This window comes from Sander lucioperca, chromosome 10 (genome assembly GCF_008315115.2).
Source record: "Sander lucioperca isolate FBNREF2018 chromosome 10, SLUC_FBN_1.2, whole genome shotgun sequence".
In the NCBI taxonomy this organism is placed as follows: Eukaryota; Metazoa; Chordata; class Actinopteri; order Perciformes; family Percidae; genus Sander; species Sander lucioperca.
Genome location: NC_050182.1, coordinates 27,902,156 through 27,924,897, shown reverse-complemented (window position 1 = coordinate 27,924,897; position 22,742 = coordinate 27,902,156). Strand labels below are relative to the sequence as shown.

The 22,742-nt window shown below is 39.6% G+C and overlaps 4 protein-coding genes across 10 annotated transcripts in view; all 4 read right to left on the bottom strand.

Annotated features, from left to right (window-relative positions):
- The window catches only part of kif13a (kinesin family member 13A), a 39,447-nt gene extending 33,331 nt beyond the window's left edge, over positions 1 to 6,116 (bottom strand). For 5 of the 6 annotated variants that reach the window (XM_031299045.2, XM_036006157.1, XM_036006160.1 and 2 more), the window contains exons 1-2: positions 5,753 to 6,115; positions 5,432 to 5,522 (exon numbers count right to left, since the gene is read on the bottom strand). In XM_031299045.2, the coding sequence (XP_031154905.2) occupies positions 5,432 to 5,522; positions 5,753 to 5,807 (146 nt within the window). In that variant the 5' untranslated portion in view covers positions 5,808 to 6,115. Of the gene's footprint in view, positions 1 to 5,431; positions 5,523 to 5,752 lie in introns of all 6 variants that reach the window. The other variant, XM_036006158.1, reaches the window with a different exon arrangement.
- A 1,062-nt stretch (positions 6,117 to 7,178) lies between these two features.
- On the bottom strand, positions 7,179 to 8,700 carry LOC116049417 (E3 ubiquitin-protein ligase NHLRC1). Its single transcript, XM_031299046.2, has one exon. The coding sequence runs from the start codon at positions 8,512 to 8,514 to the stop codon at positions 7,288 to 7,290; it is 1,227 nt and encodes a 408-aa protein (XP_031154906.1). The 5' UTR covers positions 8,515 to 8,700; the 3' UTR covers positions 7,179 to 7,287.
- Positions 8,701 to 9,336: 636 nt separating this feature from the next.
- Positions 9,337 to 19,334, bottom strand: ptdss1a (phosphatidylserine synthase 1a). Its single transcript, XM_031299050.2, has 13 exons — positions 18,964 to 19,334; positions 18,288 to 18,379; positions 17,446 to 17,490; positions 17,235 to 17,359; positions 16,954 to 17,112; positions 16,501 to 16,652; positions 15,177 to 15,318; positions 12,732 to 12,844; positions 12,508 to 12,573; positions 12,236 to 12,335; positions 11,904 to 11,972; positions 11,137 to 11,203; positions 9,337 to 10,949 (listed from the first exon to the last, which is right to left on the bottom strand). The coding sequence occupies exons 1-13, from the start codon at positions 19,143 to 19,145 to the stop codon at positions 10,855 to 10,857; spliced, it is 1,407 nt and encodes a 468-aa protein (XP_031154910.1). The 5' UTR covers positions 19,146 to 19,334; the 3' UTR covers positions 9,337 to 10,854.
- A 948-nt stretch (positions 19,335 to 20,282) lies between these two features.
- Positions 20,283 to 22,742, bottom strand: part of LOC116062781 — a 2,821-nt gene continuing 361 nt past the window's right edge. For both annotated transcript variants that reach the window (XM_036006260.1, XM_036006261.1), the window contains exons 2-7: positions 22,734 to 22,742; positions 22,501 to 22,599; positions 22,141 to 22,197; positions 21,464 to 21,571; positions 21,249 to 21,365; positions 20,283 to 20,778 (exon numbers count right to left, since the gene is read on the bottom strand). The exon at positions 22,734 to 22,742 is cut by the window's right edge. In XM_036006260.1, the coding sequence (XP_035862153.1) occupies positions 20,749 to 20,778; positions 21,249 to 21,365; positions 21,464 to 21,571; positions 22,141 to 22,197; positions 22,501 to 22,599; positions 22,734 to 22,742 (420 nt within the window). In that variant the 3' untranslated portion in view covers positions 20,283 to 20,748. The remainder of the gene's footprint in view (positions 20,779 to 21,248; positions 21,366 to 21,463; positions 21,572 to 22,140; positions 22,198 to 22,500; positions 22,600 to 22,733) is intronic.

Sequence of the window (22,742 nt, the reverse complement as noted above, 5' to 3'; positions counted from 1 at the left end):
TGATGCTCAGACTGACTTCTGTCTGGGCCTTTCGAAGTTTCCATAACAAATGTTAACAACACAACATATGATGCAGGCAGGGTCTAATTTAATCCCCTCCGGCATTTCTGACACCACTGTGACAAGCTGGGTCAGCAGCAGGCTGTGTGTATGCTTAAACACAGAGAGAGATACTGACCACATCTGCTCTAAAGCCTTAAATCTGGTTAGTTTTAAAGGCAACAAACAAGCCAGAAAGAAGTGAAGTTCATCAATTTGTTCAATATGGTAAGGCTTTCATCCCAGGGGAAATAAAGTGACACATTTACTACCAGGACACACCTCCTCTGCGTGCTAGATGTCACTTATCTGACTGCATGTGCTGGGGGCTGCTCAGAACTCAAAACATATGACAAAAGTCATTAAATGCAAAGACAAATGTGCCAAATCGATGTTTACATGAATTATGTGCTTAAACATAATTAATCTAATGAGCATTTCTGATGAGTATTTCTTTCCAGACAGAGATGAGTTAAAACCTTGTTTTTTAAGCTTTTGTTAATGTTGCCTGGCTCTACTTCTCCCGATTGAGACACAGAGAAAGTCCAAAATAAATCCCACCATGACATTAAATTCATGTAAACACAACAAGCTGGCTTCAAAACTTCAAAAAGGCATAATCTGAGAGAATTATGCAAGAAGGAAAACCAGAATCGTTATGGAAGAAATGTCCATGAGTGTATTTTCACAGGCTGCCCTCAGAATGAACAGCCACATCTGAAATTAATGAGACACAGGCTTGACAAAGAGGGAGGGCGCCACCTTTTCTCAATTCCGGATCAAGATGTAAACAATGTCCCACCCTCTAAACAAACAGGGAACAGTCCTCAAGGGAATACAATCGTTTTATCAGCGACACACAACACTTTCTCCTCCAGGCACGCATGAATTAAGCCTTACAGAGAAAAGTTAAGGCTGAGTGCGTATTTTAGGCAAACTAACTCTGAGAACAACATCTTACTGAATGGAAAGGTTGATTATCGGCACATAGGGAGCAAAATGGAAAGACAAAGGCAACATTCCTGAGAGCAGTCATTAGACAACGCAGCACTGTCTTTCAGTAAAAGGCTTGTTTTGGAAAGCATGATGGCACTTGGACATAATGTGACTTGAGAGAAAATGTGACCAACCTCCAAAACTTTGACAACATGGGAGACTGTCATGTCTACTCAACACCTTTATTTAACAGATATGACTTCTATGTATCATAAGGATTAGCAAACAGACAGACATCATTAGATGCTATCTGTAAAGGCCTTAACAAAACACACGTTGACCACGTTGGGTTGGTCTGTGGGGGTCATCAGGGAAAGACTGTCAAAGAGAATGCAATCAAATTTAAATGAAATAGTTCAACATTTATTTACTTCCTGGCGGAGAGTAATACGTCCGATATACTCGCCATTCCCGACCTGTCGTGCGCCAGTGTGACGTCACGGGAGCGCCGTAATTACTAGTACCCACGCGTGGTGGTCGCGACACTAGTTGCAGTCTTCTCCTGAACAGAGGTGGCGCAATTGAGGAAAGGCTACCGACTTTGCTATTTCTACGGACTACAAGAAGAAGAAAAAGGTAAACAATGGCGAAGAGAAGAAGAGAAGCACTTTGAATACTTCATGTGTGCACAACGATTGGATGACCTACTTCGTCGGATCAAGCCTTTCATTCACCATAAAAGAACTCATCTTAACCCAGTAAGTTTACTGTACAAGAGAGACTTGCAGTCACTCTGAGAGTCCTGGCATCCGGTTACCCTCGAACTCGTCCATGCTTCCTGTTTCCGCTTTGTCGCGCACTGCTGAAAAAAATAGAGTGGTGCGCGACCTCTGGTCATTTTGACGTCACATTGGCGTGCAACAGATCGGGAACGGCGACTGTAAAGAGGCCTTAACATGAGAAGATTGATACCCCTCTCTACAATGAGAGGGGTATCAACCTTCTCATCTAATGAAGCAAATGAGCAAATTTCCCAAAATGTTAAACAATTTCTTTTAAACAGCAGCATTTTACCTTTAAGTTTGTGAGAAAAAAGACCTGGAGAACCTAACCACACAGCTGTATTTGAACATACTTCAAAATATATTTGTACAAGATAATTCAAAAAGTTGAGCAAGCACAGTACAAGAAGCGCCATCGTAGTCTATGACTTTTTTACTGAAGCTCATCTCCACACGATAGCCAAGTATTCAAGACAACTCAGTCAAGTTGAGATAAACCCAATTGAGCTCTTGTAACCATTAGTGATAAGGAAGAAATTAGAGCGGAAATTACAAGCTTGGTTACGGACATTATCAGATGAAGACATACTTCCAGTGATCATGTTTTAGTTAGCTACAATGAAAGGAAAATAAAATACCTTTTTCTGACATAATCCAGACTCCCAACCGCCTCTCTAAAAAGATAGTTGTGGTTAGCTTTTGGCTTTGAACACAACTCTGTGTATTTAGACTGAAATGTGCAGAAAAAGGGGGATTTACATAAAGAGGACTTGACAAACTCGATGGCCCTGTATTTAATTGTTGCACGTTGACGGACATGCTGAGGCACGATAGATGTAATATGGCCCCATTGTGTGAGTCGGAGGGTATTTTCTTGTCATGATGCTCCACCACTCAATCCCTTTGCAGACAGCAGCCTCAGGTATTTCTCTGCCTCTCCACCCCCACATTCATTGTGTCTAAACCCCAAAGGAGAGCAGAGTGGCGCGTGAAAACAAAACTACTCTCCCAGATTCCCATTTCAAAACTGCCATTCGTGCCAACTCAACATGCAGATGAAAGATTAAACTTGGGAAACTTAACCTGTCGCCCTGGAGTCACAATCCATGTTTCATTTGCCCACTACAGAGATTATTGTTCATTTCTCAGGGAAATAGGAGAGGGGGCTGCGGGTCACGAGTGTTGCATTAATGCTCAGCGGTGCAAAGAATGAGGCTTAGCCATCAAAGGAAATCCCTTATATTTCTTCAAATTCTTTAGGTGACTGGCATGTTTTCATGGCCATGTGTGGTCTATTCAAAACCTGATTAAAATTCAGACACGATCTGAAAAGTTTTAAATGTCTAACTGATTATCCAACATGAAAGTGGCTCCAGGTTCAACTCACAAGAGACTTAATTTCTCATCAGATGGTCATATGTAGTATTTTTAGGTATTGCGCAAAATTATCGGGGCGAAGAGTTTCACTACAATACAAACAACGTTATGTAATTTGTTTTCCATTGTTAAATCCATATTTCAAAATCTATCTACAGCCAAAGAAGTAATCATAAAAATATCTATTAATGCTGTCTCCTCTTTGAGGCTGTGCCCGAGCATTCCCATGACAGAGAAAAAGTTCCCATGATCCTGGCCCTGTAGCCATATTCGGCATCCTTATACCCACTAAATCTGATACACAGGAACAGGTGTCTTCGAAACAAGGCAAAGTTGTCGTGATCAGGGTATCCCCTTCTGCGGCTCCATAAGAAGCAGAGAGGAAAATTATATGGTTAAAGAAAACCATGGCAGCCTAAACACAGAGACCCAAAACACACACACACACACAGCACTAGCATTGAAATGTTAACAAGTAATTATATGCCTGGACTAAACTACAGAAAAGAAATGTGACATAATAAAACCAAACTGAACTGAAGTCACTTTACAGTTACAGAATGTACTACCTTATGAATTACAAGTGATAAAATCCAGTTAAAATCAAAGTTAATCCAGCAGCAGTTGAAAACATTTAAGAACCTATACGACAACTAAATCAGATATGGAAACTTCCCCTGACAGGTAGCAGTGGAAAGATCTGGCACACACTAATCACTTAACTGAAAAATATTGCAGATGTTGTCACTGTCAATATCTGTACCACTCACTGTCATTCCTCTGACCTCTCACCCATGACAGCTTTGTGTTCTGTTGTTATGTATCCCGTTCCAACATATATTAGCTTTGAGGGTGATTTGTTTAAATGCCTGGAACGGCGCCATTGTGTGGCAATTTCTGTTCTGATAATTGCCGTAAATACAGGTTAATGTGTGGGGGAGCGAGCTCATTACCATTTAATGCTGAAAAAGTGTTACACTTTAACAAGACTGGATGTGGGCCATGAGAAAAGCCTTGACTGTGGCATGTATTTGCCTTCATTTTAGCAATCACACTGTGGACTTTTTACTGTAGCCAGAAGAGATGCTGACATTATTTCAGTGATAAATCAAAAGAACAAATAAATAGTCTTTTTTTTCTAATTGAGTAGCTATCCTATTAGATTAATTTGCGCCTGTGGGTAAATAGGTCAGCTGTTTAATCATGTGTAACACCAACAGCAGATGAGAGCAAAACCAAGCACAAAACTGTAGAAAACAACTTTAACTACAATGGGTGAAATATGTATACATCTCTGTGCATTTCTACTGTATCAGGCATGACATTTCAAAGACTTCCCAAGCAAAGGGTCATCATTAGCCTACATTTTGTGTGTGATCTCCTCATTACAATCTGAAAGCATGTCAGATCACAAGCCAGCAGAAACTGCAGCTTTTTTTGCTGACATTCACTGCGCAGGCAGAGTGTGATACATTAAAGGATGCTTAGCTTTTCTTTTTGTCGCAGTTTTTTTCCCACTTCTTCGCCATAAAAACGTCCGATAAAAGTGTGCAGCATCTTGCCAGTTAAAAAACATACAGTGTGGTCTAACACCTCTTTGAACGCTACATAAGTGAAATTAGTTCTGACTCCAGTGATACCCTGAGGCTCGACATTAATCTGTTCCTAACCGTCTAACCGGCGTCTTCATGTGCCAAACATGCTCAACCACCTGCCCTGGCCTTGAAACTCAACATCAGATATATGAGTGTAATATTATTATGCTGGCTGGGGTGATCGGTATTGGAAAGTTCACGTGAATTATATAACATAATATCATGTTTCAAGCAGGTGGGTGACAGACATCATGTCCTCAGCAGCAGCAGAGCATTCCTGTTTGTCTACTGCTTTTATTTACTGGCATTTATGTAAATAAATACAAAATTCAAGATACAAGTTTGCAAGTTTATCCTCATTACTGTGTATTGGGATCATGTTTGTGCTGTCTAATGTTCTGATGTATTTTTAGACATTTGAGCTCACTGTATATATAGTTATATGCTAAACTTGTGTGTTACTGTTACTGTATTACAACCAGGGTGGGATAAGGTTATAACAGTAAGAGTGCAGTTTGCATGTTTCTGCTCTTTCAATTACAAGCCCCCATATGTGACCTATATTGCACTCAAACTAACCACAGTAATGCAAAAGATGCCTAATCTACAACAAGCTCACTGCACTTTAGTGTTTGCTATAATGTATCATACCTATATTCATTTGTAAATACAAAGATTTGGCAGTATTTCAGCTTTGTTTACCTGTTGTCTCCTTTTGTATTTGAGGGTGGTGGGTGCAGAACAGTTTGGTTGTCCTCCATATCCACGACACATTTTGTATTCAGTTCAATTTCTGTGGAGAGAAGTTTGTTGGGGGAAAGTAAAGCAGAATGCGGGGGTGTGAAAAGTAAAACCCTAGCTACTTTAACCGTGTTTCATACGAAACTCAAGTCTGACTCCAGGCTCATAATTCGAGCTGAAAGCAGCAATGGCGAAGAAATCCAAACTTTATGATAATGTGGCATGAATCCGAGGAGACTGACATGCGAGTATGCAAAGAGAAATCATCGTTATAACACTTACCCCTGCGGTTCATGGGCCGAACTCTCACTGCAACTTTTACCTTTGAATCCGACATTTTCGTCCACTTTTCACTCCCACCCTGTATATGCGACGAGCTATCAATAGTCTGTGAATCCCCGACAAGAAGCCCGGATTTCTGCCAGAAAAGAAGGCAGCAGACCCTAGTTAAACAACCCCTAAATAGTCCAGACCTCGAGGAGAATAGATAGGAATATGTTCATTTTGTTATCCTTTATATCCATCCGGTTTCGCTTTTGTGCAAATCCAGCACTCTGCTCCAGCCCCAGACAGCATCCCCACCGCCATCTTCCACTGGGAGCACGACTGCTATCCTCTGGCTGACTGGACACGGCTGTGCTAAAGAGGGGGAGAGGATTTACGCACCGCACCGCTTATCGGGGGGAAACCAGTGGACGAGAAACGAGAGGCTGTCTGACAAGTTAATTTACATGCACGCACGATAAGCATCGTTTAAAGACGGTATGGAGGTCAGAGTGAAGAGCAGAGGGTTCATTAAAAAGAAGTTTAAACGTTCATAACACACATATTTCTCGCCCTCTCACACTAATTGAAATATTGTATCTATTCTTTTTTAATAAACAATATGATATTTTATTAAAAATAATAATCATAATAAATAAGTCATTTAAAACTTTATTATGTACTATTATATGAGCAGGGCCGTAGCCAGGTTTTAGTAACACTGAGGGCAAGGGTCCAAGTGACCCCCACACCTCTCACCACAGCTCGATTTGACCCAACCAAATAGTCTTAAAATTTATTTATTTTTAATATCATAAAAGCATAACAAACAATTAATAGTATTTTCAATTTTACAGTTTTCTATTTCTTTAATTGATCAAAAATGTATCTAATTTGTAATTTACATCTACATATTTTGTTTATCAGTTTATCACATATACCCCCAAAAACCTAATTAGAGGTACTTAAAAAATGCATTATTTGTAAGGAGTTATTTTTGTTTCTTTTTAATGCAAGCATAAAAATATGTGTAACCGTCAATTAGAATGTAAAGAAAAGTGAAAAGAAATAATACGGAAGACATGACTTCAGAATCCACTGTGTAGGGCTCTGTATAGCAGTAGTTCTCTATCTTTTGACATAGTCATTTCTATTTGTTCAAGCCCTCATCCCAGGTGTATGGCCATGTGGAACAATTCAACCAAGAGTTCTTTTATTTTGATTTATTTTTTTACCTTAGATGGTTTCATTTGAAGGACTTTTGTGGCTCCAAAAAGTAAAGGTATCCAGTTATTCACAAGAAAACAGCAAACATAAGTTTTATGTAACAAGTACGCATTTTTTCTTTTCTTATTCCTTTAATCAATGCAAAATGTTGCATAAATAATTTTATAATGTGTAAAACAAAGCATACAGTAGCCTATAGCACTCATTTAATTTCAGCAATTTAGTATTGCCAGATCAGGTCATCCCTGCATGATATAAGCCTAATTTCACATAGGCTGCTCTAATACTGTTCATAGATCAACTACATGTATATCATGGGCCCAGCATCAATGTTTAGCTGAATACATCTTCACTGTATGGTCTCCACTGTCCAGAATGATAAGCGTGTTGTTCAGTGACACCAGTCCAACTGGGCGGATGAGGTGGTCTCCCACAAGTGGGGTCAGGGCTGGGCCATTCTGGAGCTTCCCCAAACTCCAAACCGTCCCCTGATTGGAGTCAATCACAATCACATCTCCATCTCTGTCAAAGGCCACGCCTGACATGTTCAGCCTCACTGTGGACTGCAGGGTCAGGCTGAAACTGTCAGTCTGATAAAGGGGGTGGAAGTCTTCTGTAAACACTCTCAGCCTTGTGTGTTGGTGTCTCCCTGGTGAATGTATGTCATCAGGTAAATGCTCCATCACTGCAGTGTTCCAAGTCACCCGACAGCAGGCCACTGCTTTTGGATGCTGCAGGTCTGAAATGGCTGTTTGATGCTCCAGAGCGCGACCGTGAGCGTAGTCCATTTTTACTTGGGACAGCGTGCCAGCCTGGACGTCTGAGACCAGGATGTGCCCACAGCTGTCTGTATCCACACCCCAGGGCATCTGGAGGGAATCTCTGACTGTCAACACGTGGTGTCCCCTGGAGGTGAAAACCTTCACAGCTTTATCTCCTGCATCAGTCACCACAACATGACCACAGCGAGTCACTGCCACATCCACTGGGTAACAGACCTCCCAACTGGCTTGTCCTCTTTGCCCAAAACTGTGCAGCTTCCTGCCCTGTTGATTGAACACTGCCACCCTCTTTTCTCCATCATGCACCACAACTATTGTCCCTGAAGATCCCAAAACAGCTATCCCAGTGGGATTGATAAGAGTCCCCCACCCGCCAAAAGCTGTGCAGAGGTGCAGAGCTGTGGATGTCCGACCTGGGGCCAGGCTAAGGCTTGCCTTTTGCCTGTGAAGAGGAGCAGAGGATGTGGGACTCCAGGACAATAGCAGCTCCTGCAGGTCACTAAGAGCCTGGCAGTGGGAGGTGCTGTCAACACTGCACAGCTGTCGACAGAATGGGCACTCCAACTTTCTCAGGAGAGGGTGGGACAGAGCCCTGATGCATTCCAGACAGAGTACATGGCCACAGGAAAGATTCTGTGGTCTGTGCTCCCTCTGCTGAGTGCTGAACTTCTCGAAACAGACTTTACACTCCAGCAAGTTGATCTGGATCTCTCTCAGAATCCCCTCAGGACTCAGGCTGCCACGACTCTGGGAACCAGGATTCCTGGCCATGACTGAAATGTCCTGATGTCCTTTAAACCTACTAAGACAGATCAGTCAGCTGATGCATGCTATAGGAGGCTCAGGAAACCAAAGTAAAAAGACTGGTGATTTAAATGGAGAGAATGATGAAGAGAGTGATAAGGCTGAGCACTGCAACAATTTTGTCAACACACTCATGTCCTGTGCTTTAGGCCCACTAGGTCACGTGACATTTTGCACAACTCTGAGGCTCTCTGCTGCCTCCCTTTGGAAATCAGTTTACACACATATTGGAGAGATTAAAAGTGTTTACAAACCCCTGTTATGTTTTGAACACAGAAACCAGAGAAAAATAGTAGAAAAACCTTTTTTTATAAGTATTATAATATAAAGGTATTAGGCTGGATTTAAAGCCAGGATCTTACATGGTGTTACAGTGTGCCTGAAGACTCACTGTGTGTGTGTGTGTGCGTGTGTGTGTGTGGGGGAGGCTTTTTTCTTTGAACACTCAGAATTTCTATTACTACGGTTCACGTTCAGAACAAAACTCTTTGCTGTTCTTTTCAAAGGGAACACCAACCGTACCTTCAAAAACATGTTGTCATAGGTCAGCACGAGGCAGCTATTTCAGTCTCTAAATGTCATGGTTTGCAGACAGAGTGAAATCTGATCTGAAACGGGCAGTGCTGGAGTCAGCCAATCTGGCACTCCTTTGCTGCAGCAGGGTGCTCTTTAGGGGTCGAGCAAGGTCATTCATGATTTCCTAAGTATAAAAACGGCCTCCTACTTCTATGCTACTCCATTTAAATAAACAAAAAAGGGCAAATACCCTAAATAATTACTTACACAGAGTTTAAGAGGAAATGTAAAATACTTTATTATGCTTCATTATTTCACAGTGAAAAAGAACAGCCATTTTCATTGGAATTGTTTTTGGCAAATGACATCTAAATCCAAAGACAATGTACCAGTTATAGTGTCTACTGTAGCACGGGAGCCTGGTCCCTTCCACAGAGGTCAACGTCTGAATTTTCGAGGATTATGAAGGATATATCTGTAATGAGATGATGCTGACAGAGCAAATAAAAATAAACGTTCAAGAAAGCACTCGAGAACAGAAGAATCAAACACAAAAAGCCAAAATTTAGGCTACATTATAAACTGAGAAAAGTTGGGAATAAAAATAAAAAACATGCAAACAGGCACAGGGGTGAATTAAAATGTTACGATGACAGTGAATGACATATATATATAACAATACTGGCCCCCTGGTGTGTGATGTTATACAAAGGTCTGTTCACTACTCTTGTAACATTTTCTTACTAAAACACTTGGTTTGATTGAGCCATGCAAATGCAATACGTATATGCCTTAACAAGGTCGACAGTAAAACAAAGCCACACCTGCACACAGACAGGTAGAACCTGACAACACATGCAGGAATTTGAATAATTGCCCTCCGTTATCAGTACAGTAAAAAAAAAAAAAAAAAAAAAAGATAGCAGCCACAGATGGACAGGGAGAGTAAAATCATTCAAGTTCACAATGATTCACAAAATACTCAAGCATTACAAAATGTACAGTATTTGCAAGAAAACATTCTGAAAAGTGCTTAAACTGTGTGCTTTGCTTTGTTCCAGGCCAAAAACAATCCTCAGTCAATGATCCTAGCAAGCTAAAGCCGGCGTTGCATTGAAATCCTGCCCACATTCAAGTTAGAAACACGAAACAAGTGTGAACATCTATGATGTAAAAAGACAATCGATGACAGATGCTGTTAAAAAAAAACACTTTAGCCTTTCTGTGCTATAAACATAGAGGCTCCAATTAATGTGATAAATTCTACATAATGGCTTTTAACATTGAAATGTGTTGAACCAACATACTGGAGTTAAGGCTGGTGTAAACCAGTCAAATATACATTGACCCATCAATGATATACTGTATCGTAGGATAAATGTTTGTAAATTATAGTTTATCAGCTATAATGGTCATGCAGTCACATCTATAATTGGCAGTTTTTGATGCCACCTTTCTCTCTCACACACAAACTACTACGCTCTCTCTCTTCACACACACACAGAAACCTGTGATCAGTGGTTTAGGAGTTTTTTTATGACTACAGCACACAGTCAAGTGTGCATCTCTGTAGTCCAAGCCTCTGTGCACTCCTAATAACACTGCATGGGCCTGATCATCCACTTAGTCTATCCTGGCTCCACTCCCTCTACTGTAGGTGGGGGCTTTCTAGACTTTAATTACACCATGAAGTTGTTGTTGTATCATTAACCCCATTTCAACCTATGATCCTTCCCACCTGGCTGCTTGGAGTGAGTTTGGGAGTCGCACACCAGCCTCCGGCTCCAACTCCTACTGGCTGTCCAGGCCGTTGATGGATTTGGTCTTTCCAGAGCCCTTCCCTCTACGTCTGGTTGTCGGGCTGTCATCGTCCAGCTCTGTCTCTTCTGAAACATGAGGGTCAAACACTTGGGAATGAGTATATAAAAAGATTTAACTGAACTTTGCAGTATGAGTAAAATGCCATTCCAAACACTAGAGGTCAGCCCTTTACAAGATAACAGTTGAAGATTAATGTTTTACTTTTATGAGTCATTTCTATGTGGTTGAAGAATTCCAGTAAAGTCACTCTACCTTTAAATACTTCTGACACCTGGTCATCAAATTCACTGTAATTACTGTCTTCACATTCTGAGAAGCTCTGTGAGAGGAGAAGAGACACATGACGCACATACATATAGCAGCTAACAGAGCCTGTACAGCTTTCAGAATACACTGAATGATAACAATCTTTAAAAGGAATAAGGTCTGAAGGTTTATACTGACAGAGGGTCAGTATAGCTGATTCTTTATTAGGAACATGCAACATTGCTGGCTTCGCCCGTCTGTTGAAGAAATGGCTTCTTGTCATTCAGACAAAGGTGTCTGTTATGTAAATGACTGACGCAGCTTTATTCCGGCATGACAGGACCTTTATAGAAAGCCACCATGATTGTGCAATATTGGACAGAGACAGAGAGTGGTCCCACAGCTAACAATGGTGGTGAGTGGTCGGTTTTTTCACAGGCTGCATCAAAGATGGATTTCCAAACTTATGGTCCATTGTGAGCGCAATACTAGGTCGACCTAGTGACTTTTAGACATGTGACCACCTTGTAAAATTGCCACCATATTTACATAAGGAGATGGATGTCCACAGGACTTTTGCTTTAACACTTGTGCAGGTGTGTAAACCGTAACCCAACTACCCAGTTCCTTAAACATGGGGAGTTCCCATGCATCCCTGACAAGATTAAAGATTGTTTATAGTGAGACCAATAGTAGTTACTTTTTGTTATGTACTTTGTGACGGTCTTTACAAGGGCAAAAAACACTAATACAATTTGAAGCAATAGACGTACCTTTTCTTTTGGACCATAATTTTCAGCATACCACACCATTCCATACAGGCACAGGAATGTAATGAAGGCCTAAAAACAGGTCACAGATAACAGAGACGGTTTAATGTTTCATTGAAAATCCATACTTAATAACTTACAGAACAGGACAGTTTTAATGTTTAACTGTTTTTCATGTTGAAAGACGTATGTGAAAATGTATGGTATGTTGGGAGCAAAGTTAAGTCACAAGAGTCCATGTATTTTAAAGCATGACGAGCCTACTACTGACTGCAGAAGGCCACAGTAATTCATTTTGACACAGAAATGCATCATTACTGTGATCCTGATCTTACCAAACACAGCAGCCAGAGGATCACATAGAGGATCTGGGTTTTTGAGAACAAGTCCTGTCCAAACTTAATACATGCCAAGGCCTCCAGAAAGGCTATTGCCCTGTGAATGAGAGAAGAAAAAACAAACCCTAACAACTGAAGCTTCTGATCCACCTGCAGTAAACTTTTAATTTAACTGAAAAAAGCTCAAAACAAATATGCCCTTTTGTTGCTTTTACATGAGAGCAAAAAGAATCAACTTTAGTCGGGGCTAAAATTGAGGTTTCACTTACCCAAACACCCAGCACTGGGTCCCAACTCTCTTGCACTGTGTGTCTGTAAGATATGCATAATACTGCCTAAAGCAAAAAACAAATGCAAACATTAGCAAATTTTACCTGCAGTTCTGTTACTTGTCTTACCAATAATCTGATTGTCAAACTGCCAAAACAAAGAACTAAATATAAGCATTCAACAATGTACAATATCCTGTGTTTTTAAAAATTTGTGTTTTTACCTCACTGTTGGAGCTGTGATGATACCAATGAACAGGATCCGACACCAGCTAAGAGCATGGCTTGCAGGAAAGATGAAAATGTGCTTGAGGAAGAATGTGTTTAACTCTGTAAGCTATGGACAAAGAGGGAAACAGGCAGAAGAGAATAAAGATGTCCATGTGTATAATAACTACTGTATATAACAGAGAAGTAAGACAGAGACACATTTCTGTTTTACCTATGACCTCTGTATTCAATCACATTAAGCCTAAAATTATGGGTATATGAACGTTAGCAGTTTTTATACATAGCCCCATATTGTAAATTAAAAAAAAAAAAAAAAAAGTGTTTAAGAAGAAATAAAAGTATTCATATTTAATGTTTGGTTACAAATCTTACAAATACTAATAGTCAAAATGAATATCCATGGTGAAGTTGTTTGTTTCAGGGGGAGTTTGTGTGCAGTGGGTTTGTTAGCACTGTTACACAGTGGATTATGGTCAGGTGGCAGCTTAGCCAGTCAAGAACATTGCATTGTGTGGCCCTAAAACCTTCTGTTTGCTTTGGCTTGGTCCTGCTTAACTGTTGTAAAATTACTGTATGTATGAAAAAGGGCAACAGTTCCTACTTCATTGTTAATGCCATTCAACACCCTTAAGACTGCAAGCCAGCATCAATCTCCAGTGTACTGGAGTACAGAGCCAACACAATAAAAACTGTCACTGCTCTATTCTTATGGACTATATAATACTACATAAGTTATACTACATGTGTTACTAATAACATTAACGATAGCTTAGTTTTGTTCAATTGTCCATAAGCCATGACAGTTTAAGAGTGAGTCAGCATGCACAATAGCAGGACCCTGGAACTGGAGCAGCTAAATGGGATTCATTCATCATTAATTTAATTATTCAACCTGTGCTTTTCCTGCTGTGAAATGTCAAAATGTCTTCTGTGAAAATTGACACTTACACAAATGTGTAAACAAATTTTACATGAGGATTAAAAACTATTTGAAGTTGGAACAGTTAAATGGTGCCTGTAGATTAAAGCGGGGTGTTGTATACACAGTCAAATGTTTAACACCCTATACCCTTATCGCACACAATAGGCTCATTGTTGTTCATTATATTCTCTTATAATATAAGTCATAGGTATATTTAAGTGAGGAACTGGTGGTGACTATAATTTATTACAAATCTTGATATTAATTAATCCTACTGGAAATACATGCACTGTATACTTTCTTCCCAGATTATATGTGCTCTTTGATGGTTTAAACCGCATTGCATAAAGATAATGTACACTTTCACTTTTCTATTTCAATTTTACAGCAGGGTGATCTTTAATCTCACAAACTATTATATTTCCTTTTCTCTGTCCTGAGCTGACTTTTGTCTCACATGATGAATGTTAGCTTAGCTATGAGCCAGTTTTTGTTTTTAGGGACGATTAGTCTCTTGCAGATGTTTTGATGTCATCGCAGGACAATGACAGGTGTAGCAAATACCATATAATGACAGCTCTGTTCCATTAACTGTTCCATTGTGCCAATAAGCCATGCCAGTGAGACTGTTTGCACAAAAACAGATCCCTGAAACTTGCCCACCTACAAGGAATGCAGCCATTATTAATGTTATTAGTTACACCTGTTTTCGACAAGTCAAAATGTGTGCTAGGAGTAAGGTATTTTGGCATTGAGACATAATTTGTGCTTTGTGCACTGAAAAGGTCAACTAGTTCAGCCAGGACACTAACAAACAAAGATTATCCTACAATGCAAGTCACACTTGGATTAACAAATGGGCAACAACAGCAGTTCATTCAGTGGGAAACTCTGTCCAAGTCCCTCTCATCCGCACTGAGAGATAATGAGAGGGAGGCCTGCTGCCGTGTTATTCACTCGTTTGGCCTGGAGTCTGCGTGGTCGAACCCAGTGAAAAGCAGCTAAACTGTTACCATGCTGAGTAGAGCGGAGACGTCACCCATCTCTTCAACTAATTATCAAAGACGGGTAATTCCTATTTTAGGCCTAATGAGAGTTGGGACCTGCCTGTATAAGGGAGAGAGAAGGACAATGTTGTTTCATCACCACATAAAAATGAGATAAAACAGCAGCTTTCATCGCCATGGTTGCTACTGGTTAGACATTTGGCAACCACAGTTGAATCTCCAGTGGAAAGCAATGGAGCTTACTCAAGTTCTCCAACCATGGTTTTCTCATTACCATAAATTGCTCCCAAGTAATTGAAGCGTGTTTTTCATCCGTATGGGATTAGCGGTTAATGTGTAGACAGCAAGACACTCATGCATTATATGGATCCATGTGAGATGGGTTTTAGATTTCAACAACAGAGGAGACAATTAGATTAGTCTGGATTTAGCAGGCACACCGGATGATCCCAGACTAGTCAGCACTTAGTCACCGTGAGATGGCGAGAAAGGATTTCTCAGTGACCCACCTGCCAGATGATCATGAACAGATAGACGCCCATCACTCGCTGCAGGGAAGACTTTGGGTCCAGCCAGCGTACGTAGGTCCAGCTGGCAGGGGTGAACTGTAACGCAGCTCGTTTGATCTTCCCTGTGGTGGTGTGGATGTCCCTGGATGGGAAGCACAGGAGAAGGATTACAAAAACTTGCAGATAGATTTAAAATAAGTATTATGTTAGAACAGTAGAAAAAGCTGGATGAAAGTAATGCCATCACATTAATTATTCACGTCCACTCTGCCTTGATGAACTTGAGAGATCATATTTCAAAACAACAATTTATGCATTTAAAGATTGTACCTCAAATGCCTTGCTTGATGTATTAGGTAGCCCTTAATCATCTGAATTTACATGTCTTACTCATTCTGACCAGTGTTGGGTATAACACATTACAAAGTTACAAAGTAACGCGTTACAGTAACGACTACTTTCTTCGGGTAAAAAGTAGTGTAACACGCTACTACTGAAAATGTGGTAACAAAACGTAGTTCCTTTTTCAATTCGGCGCAACGTTACTTTTCCCAGGGACATCCAGGATACTATGCATCCTGATAAAGTTCCCTTGGCCTTTGGAATTAAAGTAGCCCCACATCATCACATACCCTTCACCATACCTAGAGATTGGCGTGGTTTTATTTCAGTTAGCCTAACAGCTGGTTTGATTTGCATTGATATGGATCTTATCTCAGTTAGCTATTAGGCTAACTGAAATAAAACCATGCCAATCTCTAGGTATGGTGAACGGTATGTGATGATGTGGGGCTATTTTAATTCCAAAGGCCAAGGGAACTTTATTAGGATGCATAGTATCCTGGATCCATGAAATAACTGGCCTTTAAAAATAAAAATCTGCCTTCCTCTATGGGAATTTAACATAGGGGTATGTATAAGTATGGCCCCTGTATTTTAAGGAAGAACATTTATTTATTTACAATACATTATTCATTCACAAAAAAAATTGGTGTCCTTAAAAGGTCGGATTTTTCCTCATTTTTTTAATTAAGGCATTAAGATCAATTTCCAAAAGATGATTTTTTTTTTATTCCTCTTTTTAGTCAACTTTAGCATGGGTATGAATACTTATGAGCAGCACTGTATATTACTGCTAATATATATGATGTATTGTTACTCAATCAGGGCTGATATGGTGAAATGCATGCACCAGGCTTACCATATAAATCCTACGTCCCTCATCACAACCTATAACAAACTTAACAAATCCAACAGACTAAGGATGAACACAAAACTGGATATTGTTACTTGTAGTTTTCATTTCCAGACTGCAAGGTCATACTTAATACTGGCCCAGTGGTAGGTCCTCATCTCCAAAAAGCGGCAGACAGTCATGCCAAGCCAGATGCCTCCTCCATTACACAGCAGAATGTCTAGAATCACTTGGTCCCACCAGCACTCAGCAAAGTTAGGCAGCAGATGCATGAAGAATAGCTGAACAGGAGATTAGAGTCAGAAGCTACATCACGTCTGAAAAACTTTTCAGCCTACAATAATATTTAATATGATATAGAAAATTATTGAAAATGGCCAAAACCTCATTAATTTCTACTGGATAAAACATCACCAGCTTAGTAGTCAGCTTAACATCTCTCCATTGTAAAGAAAAAGTGATAGACCGGCCGCCACTGATAAAGTGATGGCCACAGCATGCTACTGGATGTTGTGTGTGTGTGTGTGTGTGTGTGCGTGTGTGTGTGTGTGTGTGTGTGTGTGTGTGTTTGTGTGTGTTCACCTCAGTAAGCTCCCAGGTAATACTGATGGTCCAGCAGAGGCCATAGCTCCGAATGAGCAGGGCTTTCATACCCCAACCCCAGAAATGACTGAACGCAAAAATGTCTAAATGGCTCACGATTCTCTCCCAGGTGATGACATGGCAGTTCACAGCATAGTCCTGCAGAGAGCACCATAGATAAGAGCCTTATTACAATGATTGATAATCCCCTGGTAGTGAACGCAACTAGTGCATGTAAATCAATATGAAAATTATTTTCTGTGTAAGCCTAAACCACTCACCATTATGTCTGCCTCTCTCTTGGCATAACGCAGGTTTGAGTCCAACCAATACATTAGCTGCTTCACCTGCTGCCAGTTGAGGAAGATGATTAAAACCAGGAACAGGAAGTAGAGGACACTCAGACCTTAATAGCAGAGAGACATGACATTAGGAAGGGAAATCTCAGGTCCAAAATAGTTTTCATCATCTGAGACTTTTAGCAAAACTCACCAAAAACTATTCGCCATATTGCTGGATGTGGTCTGGTGAATGGACCTAAAGTGAGGCACATAAAGATACCATGTCACAGATATGATCTACAACCCCTTCTCTCCACATTAAAGAGGCTAATCTCATCACATAATTTGTGGGTAATAGTATTACAACAAGCCCTCATGTTTGGTATGGTCATAGCCAAAAGGGTTATCATTTGAGTGTGGAAATCAGTTTCTCCTCCTTGCTTTAAAAATAGCTAAATTACATGGTTTCTTGCCTATACCTTGAATACATTTGGTATACTCTGTCCAATGCCAACCCCTAGTTTCTTAAGATCTGGGGGCCCTTTATTGAACATATTAGGAGAGATTTATTTTGAAAGTAGATAGACATGAAAGGGGGAGAGAGATGGGGGATGACACCAGCAAAGGAAAGCAGGTCGGATTCGAACCCGGGCCGCTGCAGGACTCAGCCAACATGGGGCGAACGCTCTTACTGGGTGAGCTAGAGGTCGCCCCAGAACTAATTATAGCTGACTGTATTGTATTGCATTATGTTATATATATATATATATATATATATATATATATATATATCATTATGCAAAAACAATAAAATCAGTTTTTCTTTGTATTGTTGTTTCACATATACCGCCCATAACCTTGGACACTTTTGCTTCATTGTTTTGTTTACACAGTATGGTTGTTCCTTGTCCTAACTATGGATGTCATATACAACTATCTTAGCACAGGAAATAATAATGTTTGTGAAGCACCATAAGGGTGACTGTAATTTATGGCTATGCAGACACACTTGACTAAACGAAAATAATAACTTCTGGGTCCTTTTTTGCTCACCGTTAGGAAATGCCAAAACACTGATAACAAGGAAGAAGGAGATGACCAGGATGAGCCCCACCCAGAGATTACTGTCGGGATTTCCATCATCCCTGCAGGCAGGGCGAAAAGAAATTTCCCAAACAAACAGTTAATATCAAAAGTGATAACGTTACTGTGGTAGCTATATGTTAAACAGCCTATTTTACAAGTAGCCTACGCTTTGTATATCCCCTATATCCCCTCCACGGCTGTTAGTGATGTGAATGTGCCTCACACATCTTCAAGTTACAAACACAAGACATGAGGGTTTGCATTATATTATATTTGTAGGGGCAAAAGTGGTTTGTAAGGCAGACAATCACTGTTAATGTAACGTTACGACTCGTATCCTCGCTAGTTACATTGTTGTAGCTAATGTTATACAACACAAAACTTATTTTTATGAGCTCAGGTTGACGATTAATGACAGCAAAATCAATGTAGGCAGCCATCACTGAGACTAGTTATTCTAGTGCCTTCATGCGGATTCAAAGTTTATTTTAGTGAGAAAATCCATCGAAGAGTAGCTAAAGGCTAGCTAACCTCCCTGTGTAACGTTACCTGGCACTGTCAGAGCATCACTGCTGCTGTTAGCCGAGCGTTAGCTAACTGAGCTAACCCAGCGAGCTAACGCTATAAGCTGTGAACGACTTACCTTGCGAACGCGAAATACATCAGACTGAGCACCGTGCATGTCAGCAGCGTTATCGTGTGCGGCCTGTAGAAAAACTCTATCGTGATATCTTCAACCTGCTGCTCGTTTATCATTCGGAAATGCATTCTGTAATTCACATCATCCTTGCTCAAGGTGTGGGATCCGCTGTATACGGACGCCATAGCAGGAGGACGGAACCAGCCAGGAGAGCAGCAGCAGCTCCTCACAGTCGCATGAGAAAGTGATCCAGCACGGCCAGCAACCAACACAAACTGTTAATAGGAAAGTCGTTTACATATATATAAATAACGGTTACATTGTATTGACAAATATGTGACAGCTGAGCAGAATGAGTTACAGGGTAAAAAGAGGGAAAGACCGTTTTAAAGAAATTGCTCACAATTTTGATTGGTGTGTGTTCGTAGGGAGTGTCCCAAAGCGGAAGAGTTCACATGCCTTCATGCTATCATGTGCTGCTATGATTGTTTTTAGCGTGACCTCCACGCAAAGACTTTTAAGCATGACAAATGGAGGTTAAAAAAATAAGTGGACTACTTAATCTAACAAATCATTTAACCATATTAAACTTTGAGCTCGGATCCTGGATTGATATTTTAAACAAAATATGTAAGCCTACAGGTTTTGGGAACTTGAAGTACAACAGTATAGTTATTTGAATGTCAAATTAATGTGTTTCCAATAATACATTCTTCACTTACTTCACTTAATTTTGTGTGTGTTTATCTCCCCCATGTGGCCGCTCGTGGCTTTACAAGTTTACTGAAACCAAAAACATCCTCAGCTCCCAGCGGGGGCCCTATCGAGCAGCATAAACCGACATGGAGACCAATTTTCTAAAGATATACTGGTTTTCTGTTTGTTAAGGAAACGTGCAGGGAGATTTGACAAGTTATTTTACACATAATATCCCAACGTTTAGTAATACATTGAGCACATGTACTACCTACTGTAGCTATAGGCCTACAGGAAATAATACACAACAAGAATTATGAGCAACAGGGTTGCAAAAAAACATGTTTTTACTACAGTGGCCTACCTGCCTAACACCAAGTTTGCATAGCAATTATTTACTTCTACTTGATTATTGTATCATGAACACATAACACGTAATTTGTAGTTTGTAGCAAATGTGTCACAAAATGTGTTAGATACTTATTCTTACTGTTACCAAATGTAGATTTTGTCATTTGCATATGTTTCTGATCTTAAAACCAGTTAATTATTTTTTTAGCTGATTTTGTCCACTCTAGAGGAATGTGTTTTAGGCCCACAAGAAGACAAATGAACCATACACAAACAAAATAATGATCCCCTTTATTTGCCTGAAACAAGGTTACAAAGTGATTCACAGAGAACAGAATAAAAGCACACAATGATTACAGTACAATACATTTTAAAATGTGATCTAATCTTCTAGGAGTTGAGACAATACAACATTCTCCAGGATTTAGGAATCAAAATTAATTCTGGAGTGCAGAATTTTAGTGATGGCTTATGTTATGAAATTATGAAACAATGCAATATAAAACAGATAGATGTACACAAATAAAATAAAGGTCATCTATATTCAAGAAGTGACTTATTCACATGTTTTTTTCAAATACTTCTGAAATGAAACAATAGTAATTTTCACATGGTTTGCATGTTGTATATTGAGGAGTAGCCTGTATGACACTGATAAGCTGTTATGCACTTTTGATACAATAAGGAAGTACCATGTACTGTAAAAAGGTGGTTGGTCGTATGTTGAGCTCCATCAAGCCTTCAGTCTCCCTGTTTCAGCAGGATGATGGGCTGCGGAAAAAAGAATGACTGTAATGATGACGGTAATAGACTGACTTTATAATTGTCTTAATGTGGCTGTTGAAATTCAGGTCTGAGTCCATGACTACACCAAGATTTCTGGCTTTGTCTCATATTGTCGTTTGAAGCTGAGCGTTCATTTTTAATCATTCCTCTTTTGCTCCAAAAACAACCACCTCAGTTTTTTCTTTATTTAATTTAAGAAAGTTCTGGCACATCCAGTCATTAATTTGTTCGATGCACTTACTCAGTTTTTGTATTGGACTAAAGTCCCCTGGCGATAAGGTTATGTAAATTTGTGTGTCGTCCGCATAACTATGGTAACTTATTTTGTTGTTTTCCATAATCTGAGCCAGTGGAAGCATGTAGATTGCATTCCTTTTAAAGTATATGCAGTGTATGTGTGTGTGTGTGTGTGTGTGTGTGTGTGTGTGTGTGTGTGTATAAATAAAATGACGTACCAAAGTGTTGAAATGTTGTCTGCATACAGCTTTACTTAACCAGTAGATCAAGGAAATGGCTATTAACTTTTCAACAACCAGCAGAATCATAATCAGTCCTTTGATTCCTTGATGGACCTATGAAAGTTGAGACAGTGGTGGAAGTGAATACACATTTGCTTTGTATTTCAGAAAGCCACAGAAATTACTTAAGGGCAAATGCTGTTTTCCTTCACCTTGACATTGTGCTCTTCGAGTGGAACATGAAACCTGATCATGCAGAGACAAACTGCCGCAACTGACCAGAAGAAGCTGACGATGTTCAGAGAGAATGACAGCTTTGTCTGGAGAGTGAAAATTGCATGAATAATGCAGGCGTTACTGAAAATTATTAGGAATACAAACATAAGCAGAATCAGAGAAGCTGCCATGATTTTGTGCTTCTTTTTTAGTACAAAAATACAATCATTCTATTATTGCTCCAAGTTTATGAAGAAAAAGAGCTTAAAAACAGCAATTCAAAGTGTAATTGGATGGCAAACATAATTAAAACTTCATTTATCCACTTCTACTGCTGATGTTAAATAAGATGTTAACTTTGAATACTGTGTTATATACTATGTCACTATGTTTTAGTTATTCTGTAAATCCCTTCATTTTTTTCTGCATACACTATAAGCCCATGTTTTTGAAGTACTTTAAGTATTTAGGAGATACAATATAACATCTACATATATCATATAATCATATCACATATCACATCATATAAACATTACAAACAATATACTACCATATATAGAATAATACTATCCAGTCAGCACATGCCATTATGTTTTAAATCAAGGGGTTAATGCACCTATTGTAGATATAGCTAACTTTTCACTTATGAACAAAAACCTAATTTTGTACTTACCACATGCATGTTTGGAGATTGTCCAGCAGCATAGGACAGCATACCACAGACCACAAACTAAGATGTTGATAAAACATATAAACTATTATACATATAAATATAATAGTGAATATTGTAGAATATCAAAAGAAAAGATAACCCATGATAAAAGACCCCATGCAAGGAAATTGAAATGTCAAAGAATCAGAAGGAAATACAAGTTCTCTATTGAACAACAAGTGAAAAGCAACGGAAATGTAAATTGGTTTCTAATTGTATTTTCACAGTTATCTAGAGTGGTAACTTACTTATGGGAATGAATTACATTAAATGTAATTAATTCCCGTAAGTAAGTTACCGTAGTTTTGCAATTATATTTACCAGAACACTGGGTAAAGTGTAGAACCTGATGAAGTCTTCTGTCTGAGTAAAAATCAGACCGAGTGAAACAATGAACACACCAGCGATGGCTTGGGCTGCCTAATAAAAAAGAGATAATTACTGCATTACTATGCTACACATTTGGGTGAGTGTTGAAGCCAAAGATATAAATATAAAGCTATGAAATAGTCTGTGATCATGACTCTACCTGTGTAAGAAACAATTCAACTTACTCCAAGAGG

Bases quoted from the DNA above. Each gene is read 5' to 3' on its own strand.
- LOC116049417 (XM_031299046.2), bottom strand. From the start codon at position 8,514: ATGGCCAGGAATCCTGGTTCCCAGAGTCGTGGCAGCCTGAGTCCTGAG.
- ptdss1a (XM_031299050.2), bottom strand. From the start codon at position 19,145: ATGGCGTCCGTATACAGCGGATCCCACACCTTGAGCAAGGATGATGTG. The intron at 17,360-17,445 runs GTGAGTTTTGCT...TCTGCTATTAAG, and splicing joins AATATGGCGAATAGTTTTTG to GTCTGAGTGTCCTCTACTTC. The intron at 17,113-17,234 runs GTGAGTGGTTTA...TGCTCTCTGCAG, and splicing joins AGAGAGAGGCAGACATAATG to GACTATGCTGTGAACTGCCA.